Genomic DNA, 26,552 nt, shown 5'->3' on the forward strand with positions numbered 1-26,552 from the left:
TATATATCATAAATTCAATTCTAGCTGTAGTAAAGTAACTTCTGAACACATTTTTAGATGACTAAAAAAGATGTAAGCAGAGAATTTATTTAACAAAACTGCATTCACTAGGTATTTCTTCTCTAGCTAAAATACTACTGAAAGTAAAATGAAAAATAATTAGGAAAATTAGCTTCCTCTTTTGCAGGAAAATGAGTAGAGGCCCTACTTCTGTGGGTATTCAAAGAGAACAAATATTTGCTATTCAATCTACTGACTATGCTTTTTTTTGTTTCCCTTCATCAAGGTGGTGGAAATACTTTCAAATCACATAATAGATAAAATAGATCACAAACTAAAATTAAAACTAAAGTACTAGAAGTTTAAAAGAAACAAAATAATTTAGCCATACTAAGTGAATTTACATTTGGATATTACAGACCCAAATAATTAAAAGCAATTCTCACTTAATGGTTTGTGAAAGTAAAATAAAGCTTTGTAATGTTCTTATAAAAGCAATGGGGCATTTAATAAAAACTTTAAATTAGGTTAGAAGATGTAATACTTGGTAGCCAGTTAATTGAAAAGCTTCAAATATGATCAATAAAAAGGTTTTCATACTTTACATGCAAACCATCTTATACAAGAGTTAACAAATATAAACAAGGGACAAGAAACTTTTAAATGCCCTTGAGGAGGACGCTGAATACTGCTGCCTTAAGAAGCAGTCTAAAATCTATCATCATGACCAACTAACATTCTGGGGAGAAATTCAATAACCTTCCAAAGTGACAAGAATTGGAGGGAAATAAAAAACAGAATTGATTTTTAGTTATTTCCAAATATGTATTAATTATCAATATACTACTAACAAGTCGTCATCCAAATAAGATATCTATAGAGTAAATACCTTAACAGAATGCATTATGCAGTTTCAAGAAATTATTTATTATCAGGTAGAAGTAGAATACAGATTTTTATGAGTCCCATCTACCAAAAGTGATACTTTCTCAATATTCTACTTCAGCTATAAAACATAGAGTTGGTCTCTCACTGCCAATAGGAACAAACAGAACAGAGGCCAAAGTATCTTAGAATGATAACGGGGAGGAAAGAAAGAACAAAGCAGTTAAATTCATGCTCTGCTTTTCGGTCAGGGATTCCAAAATACAATGTTCTTGTTGAGATTAAGAACCAAACATCCTGAATATTCTTATCAATAACATTACTGGCCAATTCAAACCTCTGGATTTTAAAATTATTTTTTACATTCCTTAAGCTGTACAAATGTATCTAAACTGGCTTAAGGTCCAGAAACTCCAAGAACTATTATACATATGCCACGCACCAACTGCTAATGTTTCTTCTTCCACTCTCTACCAATATGCATTTTAAAATCTACTCAAATTGCTTGCAGTTCTCTTGCAACTCCCAAAGTATAAACTCCTGAGTATCTTTGTAAAATTGTTTTTTCTAAATCAGCACGCACAAAGTATATAATTATCAATAAGTTTATGACATAATGAAAACTAAGATTCTGGAAGAATATATACACTCTGCAACAATAATTTCCACGTCTACTTATTCAAAATTTTTGAAGCCATCCTATACCATTCCCTATATAGAAATCAGATTTGGAATCTCTGTAGGATATATATATGGTTAAAAAACAGAAAGAGAGTGAATAAATACATGAACTAAACTTATCCGGCAGCTGGTTCACTTATTTCCTGTAAGAACTATTTAAAAAATAAATTAAAAAGTGTGGTAGGGAACACTCAGAGCAGGCTGAGATGCTGCCGTGTTACCAGGCTATTTCTCTCAGCAGTAAAGGGACAAAAAGGCACATATAAGTGAGCCTGATAAATTTAAAATATACCGTTATTCCAAAACAAAACTGTTACTTCCTATTAGTTCTCATCTCTCTTTTATGGTCTACAAACAAAATTTACTGTACAGAGGCAAGTCTGCGTCTCAACCATCAGAGACAATCTTAAAACATCTATTATCTTTTTGCATGATACAGTTGTAACATGAAATCAGAAACAGACTCAGAGATGAAAAACTATTAAAAAATTAACACGTAACTTGAGTAAATAAAGGGAAAAGATCAGAACAGTTGCACACTTGTAAAACGTATGCCTTTCTACTGCTGCCAGAACTATTACTTATTGATTTAAGATTCCCAAGAAGTGAAGAAAAAGTTCCCCCACTACTATTTTTTCAAGGCCATCAGAGATACTGCATCACGGTGAATTAAGCTGCTTTCTTACTTTACTTCTTTAAATAGTGAGCCTGAATTTCTTAGTGAGACACATGTTAAGTGTATACTGACTGAAACTACAAGTATCCAGATTTCAGGGGAAAACATGAGGCTGATAAGCTGGCAGATGCGCCGCCAGTGTCACTTCCATCTTCCTTGATCTTGGCTCTCCCAATAAGGCGTTTCAACCTGGGTGTCACAGCAGTGAGAAGTACTATCCCACAGAAGAGAGCTCTGGATCCCATTATTCTAAGACAAAACTGAGGTCTCAAGCTGCCAGCATGATAATCACTAGGATAACATTCACTGGCTTTCTCCAACATTAATAGTTTCTAAGGAAAAGGTGGAATGGGAATGAGTCAATTGATTTGAAATATTGCCTGTCCTGGGGCCAAATATATCTTTTATCAGAGAAAGGCACAAAAACGATATTAACAAATGGAAAGACTAAATACTCTCACCCGTTGAAACCAATTATAATTACTTAGATGAGTGGGCTTACACTCTTTAGATAATGGTCAAAATGTTTAATTTACATTTATTCCTGGATCTGATGATGAAACCAACTTTTTCAAATTTTTTAAAAGAACGTCAACAAAGATTTACATAGCTTTATTATGCCAAAGACACTAAAATCATTATCCTTAAAATTAAGAGCATGTGACTGATTATTAATTAAAATATTTTAGCACCCCCTTTATAATATTTGTGCTTCCCTGGTGCCTCTGGCAGTAAAGAATCTGCCTACAATGTGGGAGACCCCAGTTTGACCCCTGGATTGGGAAGATCTCCTGGAGAAGGGAATGGCTATCCACTCCAGTATTCTTGTCTGGAGGATTTCATGGACAGACGAGCCTGGCGAGCTACAGTCCATGGGGTCACAAAGAATCGGACACGACTGAGCCACTACACTTTATAATACACACACAAAATATTAAATATATTAACAATCTCTTTTAAAGATGAGAATCATTAGGCCTTGGAAGTGTGGGACTTAAATATGACTGGTCCCTTCATCTGTGAACACTAACCAGGCTGGAATTTCCTGTGTTTTTCATCATTCTAGCATTCTACTTCCTAAATTACAACACAGCAGAGAGAAATAAGCCCAAATTCTAGAGACCAACATGAAGGTCGGGATAGAAATTTTTAAAAGTTATAGAAGTATTTTTTATATTGAGAATTAACAGATTTGGGAGCTGAATTTAAGTCAGTACTCATCTTTCCAACCATCCCTAATGAGACCAGTCAAGAATAACAATGTCTATATAATATTTAGAACCTTGGACATTATGTCTCCACAAGTTGACAAAAGCAGATGATTCAGTTTTTAGAGAACTACTCCTGCCACCAAAGTGATTTTAAAACTAAGGAATTTTGCAACATATGACCCATGCATCCTCACAACATCCCTGTGAGGTAGGCAGAAGACAGGTGATACTGTTTCCATTTCACAACAGAAAAAACCCATGGTGTCTGAAGGGTGATGACCTTAAAGAAACAAAGCAACTGTTTTTCTTATTAATCAGCTACACTAAACCAAAAGATGTATTTTCCTTTATTAAAAACAAACTACTGTAAAATCAAACCCTCCATTCCCCCCACAAAAAGAATCATTGTAGTTTACCAGTAATCTTGTTAAGCCGAGCTCTCTTTGCCTGAAATGAGTTGCCTTGATTATTTTTCCTCTTGTTTGTTAATGTGCTCTCTGGCTGTGGAAAGACCATCTTTGGAACGTTCTCTACATGAAGTCCTACTTTTAATAGAATACATATATGAGAGTTTATCTAGAATCCAAAGTTAAAACACATGAATTATTTTAAGTAGCAAAACACTAAGATAAGCTTTGCACTTAAGTTTTTTTAATCTAGTACTTAAACACAGAACTTTAAAAGCCACAAATTTCTCCCAACAAATGTATTAGGAAAAAAAGAAAACTACCAAAGGCAGTTGTGCTTCAGGAATCACTTACAGCTTTTTCTGTATTATATATTGAAATACATGCAAAAGCATTTTAAAAGTTAAAGAAAACAAAACAAACAAAAAATCCCACACAAAAAGAATCTCAATACCCACTACCAAGAAGTTACAAATCAAAATCACAACTCAATTTCTATTCAAGAATACTGAGGGTATCCATCGTCAAGTACCCATATTAGACCATTAATCTTCGGAGCTGTTAAAAAAGTTAACCGTCATTATTATGCTAGGGAAAAAAGCCCAGTAATTCAACTGTATGTTCAAACTACAGGTAGCCAAAAGATCTAACTATTCACTATGTGAGTTTACCACTGCCATGGGGAGTGAACATAAAAACATATTTTGTACCAAAAGTTTCACTAGATGTAGGCAGATCTTCCTTCTTCTCAACTTCTGGTGTGGTTATAGAAGTTGAAGTTTCTTCCTTTTTTGAAGGTACTTTAAACCATTTTCTCTCATCTTTCTCTTTATCTTTATTGCTGTTAGCGCTGGTTCGAGGTTTGTTCCCTGTTTTATTCTTGGCTGCAGCTGCAGCAGCTGCTTTGACTAAAGCTATCCAATCCTCCAAAGGAAAAACACAAAACATGTGAAGCATTAAAAACTTAATTAAAATTACACTAATGAATAAAAACATGTATCACATTTTCAAAGCTACTTTCACAGGCACACAAATATGAAAATCAGATTAACTATATTTACAAGGTAGATCATCGATGTGTTAGATTATCAAATTTAATAATCTAATCAGTTATATGACCTCACATAAAATGGGAAAATATTCAATTTTATATTGATATTCAATAACAAATATCTTTTGATGGAATAAAATTTAAAATATAAGAAAACCTATGACAAATGTGGAATATCTCATGACACTCTACCTTAGTATTTTAGGGTTTAAATGCTGAATTATATTTCTTTTCTGTGATGCAATGTATTACAAAAATAATATGAAAAAAATGCTTATGTTTCAATTCTGCAAATATTAAAAGAAATGTACAGTCAGCCAGCACTATCTTTGGGTTCTGCATCCAGGGATTCAACCAACTGCAGAACAAAAATACTTGGGGGAAAAAAATTTCCAAAGTTCCAAAGTGCAGAACTTGAATTTGCCATGCTCCAGCCGCTATTTACATAGCTTTTATATTGTGGTAGGTGCTGTAAGTAACCCAGAGATGATTTGGGAGGATGTGAGTAGGTTATATGCAATACAATGCCATTTTATATAAGAGACTTGAGCATCTACAGATTTTGGTATCCATGAGGGTCCTGGAAACAATTCCCTGCAGATAATGAGAAACGACTGTGTTCCCACAGAGCAAATGACTCCTCTTCATTAGGAAGAATGTATCACTCAAAGTAAGGTCAATTTCACAAAGGTCAAACTATGATTTTATTATTTTTCAAAGTTTTTAAAGTTTGCATAATGATTAATCACAAGAGCTTACCACATCACCAGTAAAGAGAAAAAAAAGCTACTTGACTTGACCAAGGTAAAGTACACACTGTCAGGCTCTAGTTTAATTTCCCTCCCTCTACAACTTTCTCAATCTATATCAGCTGCCATTCTTCTGAGATGCAAATATTTATATTCCTGTGTTTATTTTTTTTAGTTTGTGACTAAATAATTTCTACTCTTTTACTTTGAACTAAAAACACTTATTCTTAGTCCAAGCAACTAAAAACAATTTCACAACGTCAACTGTATTTTAATTCATGGGTTGTATTAACAAACGCAGGCCATTAAGCAAATCAAGTTGATGGCTGTTCAGTATAAAAAATATACAGTAAAGATAATAAGCCATTAAAGGGAAACAAACAAAATAAAAGCCTCTCTCTACCCCATGACTGAAATGAACTGAAAACATCATGCGATTGCACCTATCACATTCCCACTGACCAATTTCCTATTGAATACCCTATTGATGTGCTAAGAAACATGCTAAGTTGATAGAAGATGCTAGCTGAAAACCTCAGGAACCCACTGGCCTGGAGTGACCACATTTTTGCTCCTGCCTGGAAGACACCCAGTATGTAACCTCCCCACATTTTAAACAATGTCCCCAAAGCATGTCTTATTAGAAAGTGAATTATGACAAGGTTGTGAAATAAAATTTTATATCTCTAGTTTGTAAAAACAAACTAACAAAGAAAACCAGATACACCAGTACTATCCACCCCAGGTTTTACTCAGAACCACCTCTTTAGTCCTTCCCATAATGAATTGACAGGCAGATAAAATTAACTATAAGACAATGTAACAGAACAGATTAAGTAGAGAATAAACAAAATACTATGGGAGAACAACAAAATTTTGCCTGAACAAAAAGACTAGTGGGAGGCTTCAGGGGAAATGATAAATGATTTGAACCCTCAAAGAGGAATCTGCTGGGGAAAAAGGCAAAGAAAGAAAAATGGACACTCCAAGCAAAAGGAAAACCATTAAACAAAGGTGTGGCAAAGTGTATACTAATAGAAAAGAGGGGTTTAAGGTCAAGGAGCAATCTGGGTGACTTAAGTATTATGGCTAAGTTGAGCCTTGAGACTAACATTTAAGTAGAAGGAAAAAAACACCACCAACGCAAATAACTTATAGCGCTCCATCAACAAAGCAGAAAGAAAAAACAAGATTACATACAACAGACAAGCAAAGGAAAGTGCTAAATTCAGTCTTACTAAGAACAGGGCATTTAATTCTAGGTTTTGCATTGTAGGGACAAGTTTAAGTTATTAAGAGAAATGCCAAAAGATGCTAAGGGTAAAAATTCCACGCCCAAATGTTTTCTCTCTCCAATAAAAAGAAAAATAGAAGAGATTAACATTGTACTCTTCAAAAGTGAAATCAGATAAAACAGTTCTTTATCATATGACGTGTTAATCATGAGGATCACTGTAGTTGTGATTGAAGAGTTCTTCAATTATTTCATGCTTCCATTTTTTAACTGGAAAGATTCAACATCAAAAATAACTGATGTGCTTCTTCCATGAATGAGAACTAAAGATGAGAACACAAACACCTCACTAGAATGAACACTGTCTGAAATCAGGTAGAAGTTCAGAGCTACTCTGCACACTATGGTTGAGTGAAATTTTAGGTAAGTCACTGAATTCTTTAAGTTCTGAATTTCTCAACAGTGAAACAGAAATATCAGCTATACCTATGTCAAATGATTTGCTATGAGAATCCAATAAAGCAATGTATTAAAAAAAAAAAAAGTTCTGAAAATAGTAAAGGACCTTATGAACATGCTAAGTCGCTCAGTCGTGTTTGACTCTTTGCGACCCCATGGACTGTAGCCCACCAGGCTCCTTTGTCTGGGATTCTCCAGTCAAGAATACTGCAGTGGTTGCCTTTCCTTCACCAGGGGATCTTCCTGACCCAGGTATCAACCCACATCTCTTACGTCTCCTACATTGCAGGTGGGTTCTTTACTACTAATGCCACCTGGCCAGTCTCTAACACTAGTGAGTTACAGTGTAAATTTTATATCAGCACATCCTCAAAAAGAAAAAGAATAGGTAAGAAAAAGCTACAGAAATTTAAGAGAAAAACATTCCCATAGTGCATTTATTTGATTCCTTATCCTTTGCTGGTTTAGCAAAAGAAATGTTACTGTATATCTTTACAAAGAAATTCTCAAAGGACTCAAAATTTAGAAGATAGTATGCAAGGTTGGATTCTCTTACTACTGTCCAAACAACACCTGATTTATTATATGACCTAGGTGAAAACAAATCAAAAACTTGCGGAAAATGATACTCAAAATATAAGAATATTTTATAAAAAACAATTCTATACATGTCTTTAATGTGCTTGTAATTTAAAAATATGAAAAAAAAACAAAATTAAAAGAAATATACTAATATTTTCTTCTAGGAGTTTGTATTTTGATATTGATTTTAATGTTACCACACATCATGATGTGACCAGAATACTCATTAAAAATAAACATCCACTATGTCCAAAAAATTAGTTTTTATAACTTATTTTACCACAAACCAAACTGGTTCAGTGTTACTTCAGAAAAAAAAGTTTTACAGTTAGTGCCATCACATAAATATTTGAATGAACAAAATAACACTTTTAAAGCAAAAAAAAAAAATTGAGAATTTTAAACAGTATATATTAAACTAAGTTGCCAATGTCTCAATCAGTCTTTCTGTGTAGTAACCAAGGAATCACACCATTGAATGCTTGAGAACATTTTATTTATATATACAAGTAGAAAGACACAAAGCAATTTCCTGATCAAAAGTATTTCCATTTTAAATTTCATTTCCATATTAATTGAAGAAAAAAACTCTACTTGATTTCAAAACTAAATTTTTGAAAACCACGTAATTTAAAACACTCCAACTTCTCAGAAAACAAAAATAATGTTTCAACTGTGGTAATCTACATCCCAAATATAGCAGCAGGTAGTCTGCTAAATGTATACACTTGACTGGAACTGACCATGTGATTTCAACACAGTTCAGGATGACATTTTTCACCACCGCATGATATGCAACAAACATGTAGCAAATTTCCATATTAGACATTTTTACAGATCACTTTCAATTTCTTAAAATTAATTGTAGGTCCAGGTGCTGAAAATCCCAAATAACAGCAGAACATAAAAGAAAACATTTTAAATTTCTATTGGCACCTTTTCTTTCCAGTATTTCAGGATACATATTCAATCAATAGAATTATGGTTTTAACTTCATCCCAGATTCTCTTTCAAATGCTTACCGTTCATTCTTGCTTTGAGCAGTGACAGAGCATGTAATGCACTGCTTACATCATATAACTCAGAAAGCCCTACCTGAAACAGCCTACAGAGTGTCAGGTAAGCGCCTTTTGAAGGAAAATTAATGACTATGATTTACAGAAGAAAAGAAGAAGATTAAGAGACTCAATATAAAATTTTATATTAAAAATTAACTTTCTAAATGATAACCATATACCAGGAAAAACGAAACAGAATTAACAAAAAAGGCACTCACCTCACTTCCCATAGACTGGTTACACGATCCAGCTGGGTCGCTAGGACAACACCAGCTTAGTGGATGCTGGGCTTTCACCTGGAACAGAAACTAGTGACCTGTAACTTGGGCAGGTCTAAAACCAAAGAAGCAAAAATCAAGTGTATAACTGATTGTACATTCTAAGCTTCTCTTTCTTGCTGCTATTTGGGGCTATCAGCACATAATCCTACAATTAGTCCACTTTAAAATATATATATATATGGAAGTATATATATATTTTATTAATCACCATTCAAGAAGACATCCGTTTGGGAAGCTAGGAACGCTAAACACTCTTACCTGCCCCTTAGCATCCTCGGGCATGGCTTTAATGTGCATTCGTTTTAAACAACGAATTACTCCATCATAAAATTGAACTGTGAACGTTCCTGAAATAGGAGTGAGTCAGGATCATTAGAAAATATAATTCAGTCTTACAGCAACACCTGACATCAAACAAGTAATGCCCCGACACAAGTAAACACGCTGTGACTGCAGTAACTGCAAACACACATCAAGTGTACCAAGTTTATGGCCTCTTTTGCTGTAAAAACAACGCCTGATTTCCCTTAAGGAATATACAAACTCCATCTTGATAAGTTAGCTGCATATAATTCTGATTTTTACCGGAGGATTTTAAAATTAATAACAAATATATGTTTAAATAACATATCAGTTATAATATACCTGAAGAAAATAAAATTAGTATTTACAAAAGTGTATAATATTTCTAAGAATCATCATTTGCTGTCTTTGAAAGTTTCTTTCTAAATAACAGAAAAATCTGGGAGAAAAATCTCAGGAAAGGATTATTCCTTTTCTCAGGGAAGGATTATTTCTTTGCAATATTAGTTAACTGGCAAACAAGAATTACAGATTCCCCGGCTTTTAAGCTACACACCATTTTACATATCACTGGCACGACAGTCTTCCTGTGCAGATAAGAACACTGACCTCCAGTGAAATGAAATGCCGCACGCAGTGACAGTTTATCAGCAGCACAGCCATTCCCTAAAACCCGATTCCCGTGTCTTTCCCACTAAACCATCCTGCTGTTAGGATTCATGATCCTATTTACATGACTATTTCAAAGGACACTCACTTTTTGTTACAGACTCCATGTTTTCATGCTTGTCAGTACTATCAGAAAACATAAATTATACAGATTTTATATTTATGGAAATCCCAGTGTTGTTCTATCATTTCCTGTACCAAACCAATGTGGGCTGAGTGACACTTGATGTAAACAGATATCTGACCTTTACAAAAGAGGTATAAACAATTGGCACCAAAGCCAATAAATCAATGTACAAAGATTTTCATTTCTTTGTAATTTGAATAACACCAACTGATTTCATCTTTCTATAATTAGCATGTCATACAAATCATGGACATAAAGAATTAAACCCAAATTATGAAAGAAACTGAGCAGCTGAAGAGCAAGAATGTGAAGAATTCGAGAAGACCGTGAGACTGAAAAACTACTTGTGCCCCTTATGTTAACCCCCATCCGTGCCCCTCCCTCCTCCTTCCTCACGTGGCACTGCAGATGAGGGCAAACTCTGCGCCACGATGACCATGCACTCACCCCCCTGCCTCTGAGGACAGTCTCCCCTGCTGTGACGCCTTTTCCCTTTCCAACTCCAACCCACTCTTCAAGGATCAGCTCTTTAAATCCCACCCGTCGTATGAAAACCTCCCTGATCACTCCAGGCTAAAGTGATTCGCCCCTTCTCTTCAACTCCTCCAAGACATATTGCTGCTGCTGCTGCTAAGTCCCTTCAGTCGTGTCCGACTCTGTGCGAGCCCACCAGGCTCCCCCGTCCCTGGGATTCTCCAGGCAAGAACACTGGAGTGGGTTGCCACTGCTTTCTCAAATGCATGAAAGTGAAAAGTGAAAGGGAAGTTACTCAGTCGTGTCTGACTCTTAGCAATCCCATGGACTGCAGCCTACCAGGCTCCTCCATCCATGGGATCTTCCAGGCAAGAGTACTGGAGTGGGGTGCCATTGCCTTCTCCACCAAGACATCTTATGTATACCTAAATGTCCACATTTGTTAGTTTTATTTAGCTTTTGCAGTGAACAGAAAGTGCTCTGAGAGCTTCCTTTTTTAAGGGGGGAGAGGGAGGATGGTGGCAGGAGACAAAGTGAGGCTCATTCACCTTGTGGGACACACAGAAAAACCACCAAATTAATACCTCCCACAGAAAATGTTTAAAAAAACAAGTTATATCTGCCAATATTTCACTAAGGGATTCTTCAAACTGCTCTTGAAACGGCAGAGGTTGCAGTGAGTAACATCATTCTTCCACTGATGTAAGTTTAAATTTCTGTATTACATGCCCATGGACAAATGGGATATGATAAAAAATGAGGGTGGCTTGATTCTGAGTATGTCGTACACGTGCATATGCAAAAGAAGCTTCACACTTGAAAGAAAGGTCTCAAAGCTCTGCACGTTTAAAGAAATTTCTCATAATGAAAACAGAGAGCACTGTTTAATTTTGTTCTGTTTTGGGTTGTTGTTGTTCAGGCGCTAGGATCAAGTCTGACTCTTTGCAACCCCATGGACTACAGCATGCCAGGCTTCCTGGTCCTTCATGATCTCCTAGTGCTTACTCAAGCTCATGTCCATTGAGTAGGTGATGCAATCCAACCATTTCATCCTCTGTTGCCCCCTTCTCCTTATGCCCTCAATCGTTCCCAGCAACAGGGTCTTATCCATTGAGTCAGTTCTTCGCATCAGGTGGCCAAAGAATTGCAGCTTTACCTTCAGCATCCATCCTTCTAATGAACATTCAGGGTTGATTTCCTTTAGGACTGACTGGTTTGATCTCCTTGCTGTCCAAGGGACTCTCAAGAGTCTTCTCCAGCACCACAATTTGAAAGCATCAATTCTTCAGCACTCAGCTTTCTTTACAGTCGAACTCTTACATCCATACATGACTACTGGAAAAACCATAGCTTTGTCTAGATGGACGTTTTGTTGGCAAAATGATGTCTCCACTTTTTAACAGGCTGTCTAGGTCTGTCATAGCTTTTCTTCCAAGGAGCAAGTCATAGTCATAGTTTTTCTTCTGTTTTGGGAAGATCCTATTATCTAACGAAATGGACTCATTACTTCTTTTCCTTTCAACAATTGTTACTGACTCCCTAACTCTGTGCTAGTCTCTGAACTAGACGCCTGGGGAGCCAATATAAGACATGGGAACATGAGCTCTGAAATATAGCTTTCCAGAAGTTTAAGTAAACAATGATTTAAAGGCCCCACTAGGAAAGAAGTAACCTAAAAACTTAACAACTGAGATGTCCCTCAGGTGACTAGTAATAAGCTCATAGCCATATTTGTTATTTCAATTAACTAAACCAAGAAATTAGACTAAGGCTTTTGTAAAGTTACATCATCAATTCTAACCAGACAACTGTAACTTACTTTTTCACACTTAACATTTTTTACTGTATTTCTTTTTAAATGTTTTCTTCTTCTATTTTCTCTTACCTCTTAATTCTCTTACCTCTTAATTTTTCTCAAGTTTTTTTGTTAAATTTTCAGCTTAAATCCTTAGCTAAATTCTTTAGCAAGACTACAAGACACTTCATATACTAATTCTTCTTTCCTCCACCTCTTCTGTTATTCTACAAACCTGAAAGGAATCCTTCACTCCAGTCACATCAAAGACTTGCAGTTCCTTAAAAATGGCATGTCTCTCTTCTCTTCTTTTGCAAACACCATTTCTTCTGCCAGAAAACCTCTTCAACCCTCCTTTTCTAGCTAATTTGTTTGGCTTTCAAGATACAACACAAAGTAAGTATCCCTTTACTTAACTTAAATGCTCTTCTTGCAAAAAACACATCAATGTGGGTTTTTGGGGGTTTTTTTTGGTCTTGCTGCACGGCTTATGGGATCTTAAAATTCCCCACCAGGGACTGAACCCAGGCCCTCAGCAGTGAAAGTGCTGAGTCCTCACCACTGGACTGCCGGAGAATTCTCTCAATGTGTTTCTTTAGTCAAAAGAATGAATGAATGGCAGAGTTCGAGAAATCACTGTAATAGATAAACAACGTACTACTGACTTGGAAAATACAAGTATTTCACAATTATTATTTAAATGAGATTTGAAGTCAGAAATTTACATTTTTCCAATAATAATTTAAATATTAATTATAATCCGTTTCCAAACTAGTCAGTCTACAAGTTTTAAAATTAATTATCTGTGCAACAGATTCTCTTGTTTTATGCCACACCAGCACACCTGATTTCTGTGTTATTTTCAGTATATCTGGTAAATTCAGTAACTTTTCTTCTGTATTAATGTTAGATATCACAAAAGGCTAATAGCAAAATCAATTATCTACAAAAATTAATTAAAAGGGGGCAGGGGAAAAGATGCAAGAAAGGAAATCCTCATATTGATAAAGTTCCATACTCCTTCCTCAGAAAACATTGTACTGTGTTTTACTTCCAACCTGAACTGATTTAAATTTTCCTGTATCTTTAGCACTCAGGTAGAGATGTTCATAAAAATAATTTAGCCAGCAAACTGGAAACAGAGAAGAAGAAATAAAATGTATATAATATAAGCCTGTCAACTGAAAGCTGAAAAAGCTGAAAAACTGTAACCAACTACTAACCTAAATACTCTTCTTAGGCAGCATATTACATATCATCTTATTCTATACAATACATAATGAATTAAATATATAACAAATTAAATTTTTATCCTAAAAAAAGAATATTAGAAGACTGATTAAAGTATAAAACAAAGAGAAGTAACAGCTACATGTAACAACTACATGCATTAATTAAAATTAGAAATATAGTTAAATTTTACTATAAATCCCATTTTAATTCTCAGATCATTTCAAATACGTACCTTCTTTGTTAATCGCCTCAATCTTGGCAGGGTAATAGCGACAGTCTGTCCAACGAGCCAGAACTTCTTCTCCGGCTTTAAAATCCTATTTTAAAGAACTTTTAAGATCAATACCATGTATAATAAATATGCATTTTCTTAATTTAAAAAAACAGGCTTTTTTTCCTTAAAAAAAAACAAGCTTTTGTAAAATTTAACAATTCCTTTAAAAAAATACATCATTACATATCTAGCAAACAGAAAGGCTTGCTACTTACAAAGAAATCTTCCTCATCTTTTAGCCCTTCTTTTCTTAATGCAGGTCTCTCAAGGGGGCGCAGCCTATTGCTATCCCAGTAAATCCACTCATCATAACGATGACTCCAGCGCTCAAAATGGACCAACATCTTGCCCTCTTCATAGTCAATTTTTTCAATTCGTGAGGGATACCTCAAAAATAAAAAAAGCCATCATATCAGGAGAAAATTCTTACGTTTGTTTACACAAAGTATGAACTGAAATACTGTTTACTATTATACCCATAAACAATATGGATCCATATTTTAAACTACTGACCAACAAAGTCTGCTTTAGTCTTTGTCTTTTCTTTTTAATGACTGCTCTCAAGATCTACTGAAATATTAACAGTTCAATCCCAGTGGACATATAAATTATATTATTTACAATATAAATTATGCTGTCTTGGGAAATAATTTGATAACATGCATCAAAAGCTTTAAACATATTCTTACTTTTGACTCAATAATTCCAATTGTGGAACTATATACACAAAACATGTATAACAAAAAAATAAAAACCATATGGTTAAAAAATACCTGAAAACTGTCCATAACTATATAAACTATGGCATATCTACTGAATGGAATATCATACAGACTTTAAATGTAATGCTTACAAAGAATTTATAATGTAGCAAAATGTAAAAAAGCAGTACTGTGTTCACCAGAATTATAAATATATAAAATGTTAAATAGTAACATTGGTCGAGCAAACAATTACATACATTTGTCAACGACAATAAAGTACTTTCTCTATTTTTCATACTTTCCAATATTTTATAATGAGTATTAATGACAGTACGGAAATCTTGGTTATAACTTCAGTTTAAGATTATAAAAACGGTATCACATTGTTCTGTCCTCACTGTGCTGATTCTCCCAGGATTAATTCCAAAATAAAAACTAGTTACCTGAAACTTTTAACATAAAAAAGCTTCATAATTCTTAATGTATACTATATGTAATCTTCACAGAGACTCAAAGATTTTTCAAAACTAACATTAGATAACATTAAGTATTCAACAGCAACACACAGTAGATTATTTAGCCATATGGTTTATTTCATACTTGTACTAGCTGTATCAGTTTTTTATTTCCCCTGTAGAATAAATATAAATTTGTATTATCAACATAAATTTAAATATAAAGCGAAACAGCCCTCACATAACTTTTAAACTAGGAACTGAGTACTACCTGCTTCACACACTCACGCTATTCAAGGCTTTTTATACATTTCAAGGGCCCCGAATCGTTCTCTGGTACAGCTTCTTACCTCCCTTCAGTCTAATGACACTGAACTATTTGGCATTTCCTTAAACATAGCATGCTCTGTCAGACACCTATGCTTTTTGTCCGTCCTGCTCCTTCTGCTCTTCCCTTCCTCTGCACACTCATCATCCAAGACCTGATTTACCACTGACTCACCCGTGTCAAGACCCCCAGCTCCCCACCCGAGTGCTCTCACTGCAGCCATCCCGTCACAATCACGTGCGCAGGATCCTGAACTGCAGGCTGTGGAGCACTTACATCCCTTAAGACATTCACACATGTGACACAAAGAAAGGGGTCCCATGGTCAAATAAGGTAGGAAAATGCTAGATTAAATAAACCATTTTCTTTATTGAAGACTTCTTGGTTTTGTCAACAAGACAGAAATAAGGCATTCACTACTACCAAAGCATGTAACCCTTTCATCACAAAGTATTCACTAACACTTTGAGAGAGAGTAGACATCTCAGAAACAGAATGTTAGCAATTAAAAGGGGCTGTGAGTTTCGGGGACTGAGTCATGGCCATCTGTGTACCCCCAGCACTTTCACAGTGACAGACACACACTGGCTACTGTGGGAATGCTCAGGGTGAACAAGTGATGTTAAAGAAAATCTGTACATCTCTCCAGAGCTGAGATAGCAGTCTCACTCTTCAGAGGGCACAGTTGTGAGTAAGGAAACATTCTATTAAAGAGAAGCACAAACAGAGGAAACCCTAGGGGCTCAGCACACTCACTCCCTGAGCTGGACATGCTGATTCCACTGTTTAGAATCAAAAATGCTTGTCTTCTGCAGTTTTGCTGATTTGTTTCTGCTGCTCTGGTTTTCAAAACAAAACAAAAAATGTCAATAGCATTAAGGGAAGCCTACAGATAACATTCTTCTTTATTTTTCAACATTCACTAGCCACTTAACTACTACAAAAGGTGTTCTATCAATTATAAAAACTAAGTTTCTAATTTATGTGTTTATATCTTTTTTTATTTTGAACAAGAAAATAAGAGGTTTATTCTACAGGTTCCTTCAAATTCTAAATGTATACAATTAAATGTACACAAACAAATGGCAGGTTAAAAGGAAACAACTAACTCTTATCTTCAAGGAGCTTAGCTTAGAGTCAGATGAGGAGACAGAAGCAGCATGATATTTCTGAGAGTCATAAATCCGTCAGGCCCTATGTTCTTCCTTTATTGAGCATCAGCTGATTTTTATACACCTTATCGCATTAGATCCTGGAAACCATCCAAGGTACAGATAACACAGTCACCATTCAACAGATGAAGACTGTCCAAGGACACACATGGTAAGAATATTCAAAGTCAGAGCTAGCTGGTACAAAGAGCCTACAGGAGAAATGCGTTAAGGCCTGTATCAAAGTAATTATACCATACATGGTAAACTGTTAAGTTTATAAAACATTTTTTTTCTCCTTTACATCAAGCTTTTACTTTTGAAAAACCATGAATTTTTCAGAGTTAATTCGCTCATTAACATATTTCCTCACAAGTTAAGTTTTCCCTGAAGATAGTGAGCAGTAGTAAATACTAATTTGAAAGTAATTTCAACTTTGATTTCTCTTTGCCATTATTTTTTTGGCAATTTGAATATACTTTGCTTTTTTCACTGAAGTATAGTTGACTTTACAAAAATTCTACATAAGATGCAATAATTAATATTTCAGAGAAAACTGGTGCCCTGGCAACCATTCTTAGAAGAAGTTACCTACGGGGGACTTTAGGGATTCAGACTTAATCAACATGGTACAAAGGTAAAGTGTAAACAAAGCATTACTCATTTATTCAATCAATGTTCATTTACTTAAAACCATCATGTGATTCAGGGTTGAGCATCAGCTGGACAAGGATTCAGACAAACAGAATGTGGTTTCTGTCTTCAAGGACCTCAGGACCAGAGACTGGAGGGGCACTTCCAAGAAAGAGTTCCCTTTGGCTAGACTATATGGTAAGTAATAAGGTGAGTAAAGACGAGTCAGAGCTCAGACTGGACTAGGTTCAAACTAATGGGCCCTGAAATAGTGAACCAGTGAAACGCCTCTTCACTCATTATATACAAACAGGGAATCCTGTAAAGTCTGTACTTAATTTGGTTATCAGTTAACCTTAGAAAAAAACCCTAACATCAAGATCTTTGCTATACATAGAAAATACACAAAATGGTAATTTAACATATAGCTCTATTATTTTATTCTATACAGTGAAATGATTTCCCTATTCAAGATGACCCATAGTAATGCCTTGATACTCAGTGAATAAAAAATACTTCTGAACAAATGTAGTCACAAATGCCTCTACATCTTGAACCACAGCTATTATTTTGATGCACAATGTATGTTTTATTATAACTGAGTATGAATGGAATGTAAGATTTTTCTTACTGAATTTGGAAGATGTAATGATAATGTTTTTGTTTTTGCTTTTCAAAGGATGAATCATGGAAAGCTGCTAAGAGTAATGAACAGTGACTAGGCTGAGTCCCAAATATTTGTAAATGATTGGGAAAAAAAATCTGAAAAGTGAGACTGGAATTTCAGAGTTAAAATAATTAGGGATAAGAAGAAAACAAAAACAAATAACATAGTTGGCGCCTTTCCAGGGTTCAAAAGAAACAGATGGAGAGAAGGCAACTAGGGTTATGATTCTTCAATGCCAAAATTCTACACAAAGCTCTACTATTCCTTATGATGATACAACAATATCATAAAATTTCCACATCTGTCTTCTCTATCATATCCCACTTTAAACTACTTACGCTGTTTAAATGATATTAACCAGTGTAGAAATTAAGGGACTGCCTCCATTGCTCTGGGCCTATCTTGCCCTCGTATGTCTTTTGAACTTAAATCTTAAGAGAATAGAGTTTACTCTGGGCAAAGTTAGCAAGAAAAAATAATCCATCCTAAATTGTTTATTAGGTTTAATGGAAACAAACAGCATTCAAAAACACTGAGAATGATCCTTGCTGAATTTAACAGAATTTTCATATGTGCAAGTCTGAGAAGGAAATGGCAACCCACTCCAGTGTTCCTGCCAGGAGAATCCCATGGGCAGAGGAGCCTGGCAGGCCATGGTCCATGGGGTCGCAGAGATTCAGACACAACTGCAATGACTTGAATAAGCACACAATCCCTCAACTGAATCCTCAGGACTCTTTCTGAATCAGTGTGGTCAAAATTCTCTAATGGTCAAGTTCAACCTTGGCTGTAATAGCAGGGTAAAGTAAAGTGAAGTGAAAGTCGCTCAGTCACGTCCGACTCTTTGTGACCCCATGGACTACACAGTCCATGGAATTCTCCAGGCCCGAATACTGGAGTAGGTAGCCTTTTTCTTCTTTAGGAGACCTTCCCAACCCAGGGATTGAATCCAGGTATCCCGCATTGCAGGCAAATTCTTTACTGGCTTAGTCACAAGGGAAGTCCGACGAAAGCAAGGCCATTGCCAAAAACAAAAATTACTTTCACCTTTCACTTTATTGCCTCATCCGATAATACCAGCATTTTAACACTGTCACTGGTGCCTCCCACTTACACAAGATGGGCCAGAGAGTAGCAAGCTTTATGGATTCTGAACTAACTCTGTAATTTATTAAAAACCAGACACTGAGCAAAAAGACTAGGTACACACTGTATTGGTTCCCTATAACATTAACTCAAGTCTATTGCCAAAACACAAAGGAAATAAGAAACCTACAATGGGAATTACCATTACAGACGAATGACTACACTGGCTCATGTTATTAACTATTTTACATAGCAAGTCCTGACAGACAGCTAGATCAGGAGACCATGATTCCCTGAGAATATATGTAAAAAAAACATTTGGCACATAAGTGTATGAGTACTCTCTTGAGAGAAGGGTTCCCAACTTTGATTAGATTTCCACGGGGTTCATGATTCCAAAAAAAAAAAAAAAGTCCTCTGGAAACCAAGATCATCTGTTAACACTCAAACCATAGGTGTTCCATGTCCTTGGGAACAAGAAAACAATGATGGGCATGCAGCTATGCCAGAACTATAATCTGACAGATTAAAGCACTTAAACCAAAGGACATGGCTGTTAACTACTAATCAGGAGGTTACCACCCACTGAGCACTACCAAATATCCCAAAGACCATCAGAATTCACTCTGAGATTTCATTCATCATCTGAACAAGTGTTAATCAAAAAGGCAACTGACCCAATAAATTACAAATTATGTATTTTAAATAACAACCCTTTTCTTGTTTATATTGGTAAAACAGTAAAATTTCTAATTTACACAAGCTCCTCATCCATTTAACTCAGCACTGAGTCTCTAATTCACTGAATGTCAGACACTAAAGTAGGAATAAAACTACAAACAATCAAAAAATTCAGGAGGGAGAGGAGAAGAAAAGGGAATCAAATGAGGTGATACAATTACAATATAATGTAATAGCTAGTAAAGGTATATTGCAGTAGCACACAAAGAGAATACCTAAATTAGATGCTCCCTTGGATAAAGTAGTTCTTCAATTTTTAAAGGATGAAATACACTTGAAAAATGACTTAAATGTAATTTAAATGTTAGCAGGATCTCCAGGAGTTAGAATTAACAATTCAGAACAGTCTTGTGGATAGGAGCTGCATTAGCAAGAAACTCAATGTGTCATAAAAAATGACTAAAACATATTATAAGAAATAGAAATAGATACCTTCCTTACATATAATTGTCAGAAAAGGTTATCTGCCAAATAATAAAAATTAATGTAGAATGAAGTCAAACACAAACCTAAGATTCTTATAACCTGCTAACCTTTCAAAATTTTTAGTTTCTTGGAAATACTTTAAATTTAATTATGCTTTGTAATTTTCAAGTGTTTTCTCACCCATTCACTGATTATAACTACAATAATATCACCTATTAGAACAGTATTTTTAGATGACATGCTTCTAGGTATTGCATGGTAATTTGTTTCACACTTGAACAATATGCTGAAAACAAAACCCTTTTGATTAATTCAAACTTGATATTCCAAAATGAAGCATAAATCCAAAGAATCTAAATTTTAAGAACACCCAGAGGAGAGTTATATACATCAAAACTGCATCTGTTCCAACACTGAATTCTAAGGATCTCACCACATTATCCCTCAGGTCTTTTCAGAGCCATTCACCCTGAAGACACACATACGACATAAAACAGATCACCCTACTTCCTACCTGTTTGTAATCTTTGCAGCAAAGAACGGGTAAGACCAGAGTTAGCTATGTATTTTCCCCTAGTGACTTGTGGCAGCCGCTTTTCAAATCAAGGTTTCATTTCAGATCACTGGATTTAAACTCCTGCTGCTCTACGTCCTCAGTATCTGAATCTCCTGCTGTGTCTACGTTCACTCACGCCATTGGTTCTGACCAAATCAAAATGCCTACAATACAATCTTTATGTTCATTACCATCTCCTACCATAAGAATCAATCAGACTATCAAAAATCAATTAGACTATTTCCCACTCCACCAAAAATGCCACCAATATTCTACTGCAAGTTTATGTGCTTCATATAATTTGTTCAAGTCAACATGATCAAACTCTGTTATAAAACTCTAAACACTAACCTTAGCAGGTTGCAGTCAACCGTTTCTATTTCTTAACATTCAGCACTTAAAAATTAACTTAATATACTACAGTCATATATGCTTATACACCTATGATTAAAATTTTAGGAATTTACAATGACTTCTCTCCTATCAGAGTCTATTTTCTTAGAATAACTAACGTTCATGCTATTATTATCATTAAAGCTAACACTTATTAAGTGGTTACCATGTGGCAGAGACCATGAAAAGTTCTTAAAGTGCACTCTCTTGCTAAATCTTCAAACAACCCTTTGAGTTAGGTACTACTATTATTTCCAGTTATTTAAGGAGGTCATAGAGCCTCTGGAAGTCAAGTAACTTCCTCAAGTCAAAACAGTAAGTGGTAGATCCCTGAATGGAGGTTTGTCTATCCTTAAAGAATACGCTTTTGTTGATCATCATATATTCTGCATCTTACAACTGATCATTTTCAGCTCTTGTCAACCTTACTGCAGTACTTACAATACAGGGGGCTCTTTCTCAAGAGGTACTGAAAACAAAAACAATATGAAATCAAGATATATGTTTATTTTTTCTTGCAAATTTAATTTTGTTTCTGATACAAATAAAATGCAAAAAGTTTTTGTTAGCCAGAAAGCATGGAAAATAGCTTTTATTATACTGTACAAAATAAACATTCCTCCCATCCCATATAAAAAGATTAAGCAAACAGACTCTGTTTTATTATTAAAAATTCTCAAAAAAAAAGGCAAATTCCATCTCAACTATGTCTAAGTATGAAACATTACATTATGATGATAAAAGAACGCTAAGGGGAAAAAGTAGCTTAACTTATATGCTTGATTCTGTCATAACTTACATTTAAAAATTAAGATAGGAAGGTTGGGATATGGGTTGTTAGGGACCTAAGAAAAACACTGCTGCTGCTGCTGCTGCTGCTGCTGCTAAGTCGCTTCAGTCATGTCCGACTGTTTGTGACCCCATAGACGGCAGCCCACCAGGCTCCCCCGTCCCTGGGATTCTCCAGGCAAGAGTACTGGAGCGGGGTGCCATTGCCTTCTCTGAAGAAAAACACTAGGTGACTTTAAAAATGAAATGATATGAAATTCCTTAATAGTTCGATAAATATCATTCTTATCATTTTATGCTTAGTTTTCAACAAGTCATAATTCATTTGCAGTGGTGTTTTATAGTGGTAACCAGATCTCAAGATATCCCCAAAACTTTCAGGTTCATTTTTGACTAACCCACTAAAATTCAATGAAATTTCCTGGGTACCTTTTTATGAGTAAATGGGATAGGGCTTGCATATAATTTATTTCACATTAGTAAATTATTTTTTAGTACCTTACCTACCCATGATATATTAGAAACATACTCATTTTTCACTGAAGAGGGTTGGGTTTTTGGCAATGAAAAGAGACTTTTAATATACACTGAATATTAAACATCCACATTCTTTCCTCAATTTTATTGCAATAATTCTCTCCAATTTGAGTTAATTTTAATGACAGAAATAACACAGTACCTTATATACCAGCTTCTACTTTAATAAAAAGAAAATTTTTATATGCTGATTGATGATTTGCATAAGGTGGTAGGTAATAGTTCTTCAATACAAAGTCATATAAAAACACCAAAACACTGGGACCCTTCAGGTGATTCTGATGCAGGCTCAAGTTTGAGAACCACTCTTTTGGACTTCACCTGAATCACTTTAAAATATAGTTACTAACATCAATGAACTTAGTAAAATAATCAATTTGTTAGTTAATGGGTACAACAGAAAGTTAAAGTATCCTACTGAATAACTACTGGCTTCTTAAAGCCTTTAGTTATAATTCTAAGTAATTTCAAAATTAAAGTTAATAAGAAAGCATTTAAATGAGCAACAGCAGGATGGAGAAAGAGTAACTACCTTCCCAACACCACTATAATACAAGTACTTTAAAATTCTAAATATTTGTTTCCAATTATATTCACCGTTCTCCATCCTTTTCAATTAATTTTCTCTTCTTTTAGAGTCTGGCAGTTTTGAGCACACTACATGTGACTTCCAGTCTTTACCTACTTTACTTCTGCCTCAAGTCATTTATTACCTATCTAAAAGTGAGACTAAAATACCTGTCCCTGCTGAACAGGTAAAAAGTAGATAAAAGAATTTGTTTCCAGTTCAGCGGACCTAAAAGATTACTGAATATGTCACACCTTCATTTTAGGGACATTAAAGCAAAGAACTCTCCAAAGTCCCATAGTTCATGGCAGAACAGCACCTAAAGCCACGTTTTCTGACTTTAGTTATATCTACCTTTTTCAATACTCCTTTTCTCCTGCCTTTCAAGAGAACTAGGATAAACAAAAATTTGAGCAAGCAAGAAAAAGCTAAAGAAAAAAAAAAAAAAGAACATAATGAAAGAATGTGAGAGAAAAGACCACAAGAACAAAGCAGGCGTATTTTAAAATAAATATGTCTACTCTACACCTATTTCTAATACTGCTTTCAACATTTTTTTGTGGGGAGGAACAGGGGAGGGAAAAGGAGAACTTTATCTTTGAAAGTTCATAGAGGAACTTCCCTTACAGTCTAGTGGTTAAGACTTCACCTTCCAGTGCAGGAGACATGGGTTCCAATCCTGGGCCAGTAGCTAAGCTCCCACATGCCTCACAGCCAAAAAACCAAAACATTAAACAAAAGAAATATTGTAACAAACTCAATGTAAGACTTTTAAAAAAACACTCATCAAAAAACTATTTAAAAAAAAAAGTTCAGAGCTTTCTTAAGTGGAAATTTTAAAAATTAAAGAACTAAAATGTTTGTACACTGGTGTAGACCTGTTTGATTATTAAACTGAGGGTTCACTTAGATCTTAGGATTCAAAACTTGTGACTTTCTGACTGTAAAGAATCTCAGAATTTGTAAGTCTTACGAATTTCAATTTGAAATTCTTTACAAGCAGGGTCCTTAGTCTGGAGTTCCCCATTAAGCTTCCTACCACCACCTATAATAGATTACTCAATTAGTTTGGTATATAAATATGATTGTACATTCTTCTGAGTCTACAGATTAAATTAGGTTTTCAAAGGTAGTTAGTGACCCAAAATTAGAATCAATATCTTCTAAGCACAAAGAGATTTAGGGAAGTTCTATGTACAAAAGGACATATTTTATTCACATTAGCAAAAGAATATTTTAAAAGTATTCACCCATGGTTTCTACAAATTCCAAACTCACCTAATGTAATTTAAGTATGTTTTCAGCTTTTAAATTTGATCTTGTTGTTGTTCAGTCACTAAGTCGTGTCTGACTCTTGGCGACCCCAAGAACTGCAGCACTCCAGGCTTCTCTGTCCATCACTATCTCCCTGAGTTTGCTCAAACTCATGTCCATTGAGTCAGTGATGCCATCCAACCACCTCATCCTCTGTCGCCCCCTTCTCCTCTTGCCCTCAACTTCTCCCAGCAAAATTTGATCTACACACTCCTTTTCAGGAACATTCCTCTTCTGTTTCAAATACAGACCACACAGCTTCCAAGACAACCTCTTTTAATTCAGATAATACAAAATTTAATTTAAATTATAAAGTATGTGTACTTGCTACAATCTGAATTTATTCAATTTTCCCACTCTACAAAATTCTGTTCATGAACATTTTAAAAACTCACATTTGCAAATGTTCCATACAGTTCAAAAAACTCCAAATGTGTGGAAACAGCATTTGCCAATTCAAATTTATACTGTTCTATCAAACTCTGACACTTGGAGACATCTCCACTTTTTTTTAATCTTTCATTTTCCTTTCCTTTAGATCTAGAAGAGAATTAAATAGAAATATTCCAAAAAAGGTCAGAAGAGCATAACTCATCTGAATGTTTTAAACTAACTTTATAATTTCAATTTTAAGAGTAACACCAGAGCACACTTACTTTATTTGTTGTGTTTTCACAACTAAATCATTTGCTAGAGAATATTTTAATTTCAATCTAAATGTTAAATCAGTAGTCAAACTGGTATGATTTTATCACTTTTCTTATTGAATAATACTCAGAACGATTAGATACTTGAATGTCTTAAGGGTGCTTTGTAAATTATAAAACTCTTCAAAAACAAAGATTTTTAGCATCACCTCAAAAAGATGGTTTATAGCATGTTGCAATGACATGATATTCCTTCTACATCTTAGATCATTCTCCTGTCAACACTAAGGCTACATTTAAAAACTTACACACCTGAGGCTTCAGATCCCCAAAGATTTTTCAACTCTTCCTCTTTCCTTGCATTTACCTCAGTGCTTTATAATCATGTATTATTTCATATAATTTGAAGCAAGTTTAAATACATTATTTTATTTGATCCTTAAAGTAAGTAACACTGCTTTCATTTTACTGCTACACCAACCAAATTCAAGGACTTACCCGTATTTACAAGATCAGAAAGTGACAACCTGACTCTTTCCTCTTTAGAATTCACTGATGGTGTGTCAAATATAACTTCAACTCTCAACTTTTTTCCCCAAACACAACCTGTATCAACAACCTGTATCTATTTTCATCCTTATGATGTTACTGCATCCAAGAGATTATACAGCCAATATGTTCAGGTTAGGACATAAAGATAAGAGAGAAAATGGTTGATTGTCTTAACTGTAAACATTAGCATTTTTAAAGACACTTAAATTAAAAGACTGTTGAGGAAAAAAACAAAATGTTTTCAGTAAGACTATAAATTTTTTAAAAAATTAAAGCAACCCACACTTTTCAGTAAGAATTAGGTTTAGTCAACAAAGAATAGATTCAGGTATCTAAAAGCACACACTGGGATAAAAGGTGAGTGGCCTCTCTCTGGCTTCTCAGACCCTGCATTCATTAGTACTGGTAAATAATCAAACCACCAGGATTTACTGATGTAGCTGGAAAATTACTCTGAAAGCAAAAAAATAATAAATTGCTACTTAAAAATGTGAAATGTATTTCCAAGGATGAAAATATCTTTCTGAACTCCAAAGAGTATGTGATATGATTTGCTCAAGGAATAATAAAGTATTTTACGAAAGAAAAATAGGTTCAGTCTTCCTATTAAATCAACTCTACCCCAAGCCTAAATGTAGGCACTTAATTTTATTTCTGTCCACTAAATTTAGAGTTTATCCTTTTATTTCTAGGGCACATACTAAAGAAATATTTTCCTTTACCTTTTTTGATATAGGAAAAACCTGCTACATATAAGAGAGACTGGCATTCAGGTGCCTCACTATCACAACTTTTTCTCAGTGCTTCTCTTTAAGAGCTAAATGTACCAACCTGTGAGAAGTCATTTTTTTTAAAA

At 34.8% G+C, this 26,552-nt stretch overlaps 1 protein-coding gene across 14 annotated transcripts in view; it reads right to left on the reverse strand.

The window, feature by feature from the left end:
- PHF20L1 (PHD finger protein 20 like 1) overlaps positions 1 to 26,552 on the reverse strand; it is a 75,645-nt gene that overhangs the window by 43,888 nt on the left and 5,205 nt on the right. For 4 of the 14 annotated variants that reach the window (XM_061123168.1, XM_061123160.1, XM_061123159.1 and 1 more), the window contains exons 3-8: positions 14,365 to 14,536; positions 14,108 to 14,192; positions 9,533 to 9,621; positions 9,212 to 9,301; positions 4,571 to 4,784; positions 3,870 to 3,998 (exon numbers count right to left, since the gene is read on the reverse strand). In XM_061123168.1, coding sequence (XP_060979151.1) covers positions 3,870 to 3,998; positions 4,571 to 4,784; positions 9,212 to 9,301; positions 9,533 to 9,621; positions 14,108 to 14,192; positions 14,365 to 14,536 — 779 coding nt within the window. Of the gene's footprint in view, positions 1 to 3,869; positions 3,999 to 4,570; positions 4,785 to 9,211; positions 9,302 to 9,532; positions 9,622 to 10,334; positions 10,721 to 14,107; positions 14,193 to 14,364; positions 14,537 to 24,892; positions 25,038 to 26,552 lie in introns of those variants that run through there. The other 10 variants (XM_061123165.1, XM_061123162.1, XM_061123163.1 and 7 more) reach the window with 10 other exon arrangements.

The sequence above is a fragment of the Dama dama genome, chromosome 21 (genome assembly GCF_033118175.1).
Source record: "Dama dama isolate Ldn47 chromosome 21, ASM3311817v1, whole genome shotgun sequence".
In the NCBI taxonomy this organism is placed as follows: Eukaryota; Metazoa; Chordata; class Mammalia; order Artiodactyla; family Cervidae; genus Dama; species Dama dama.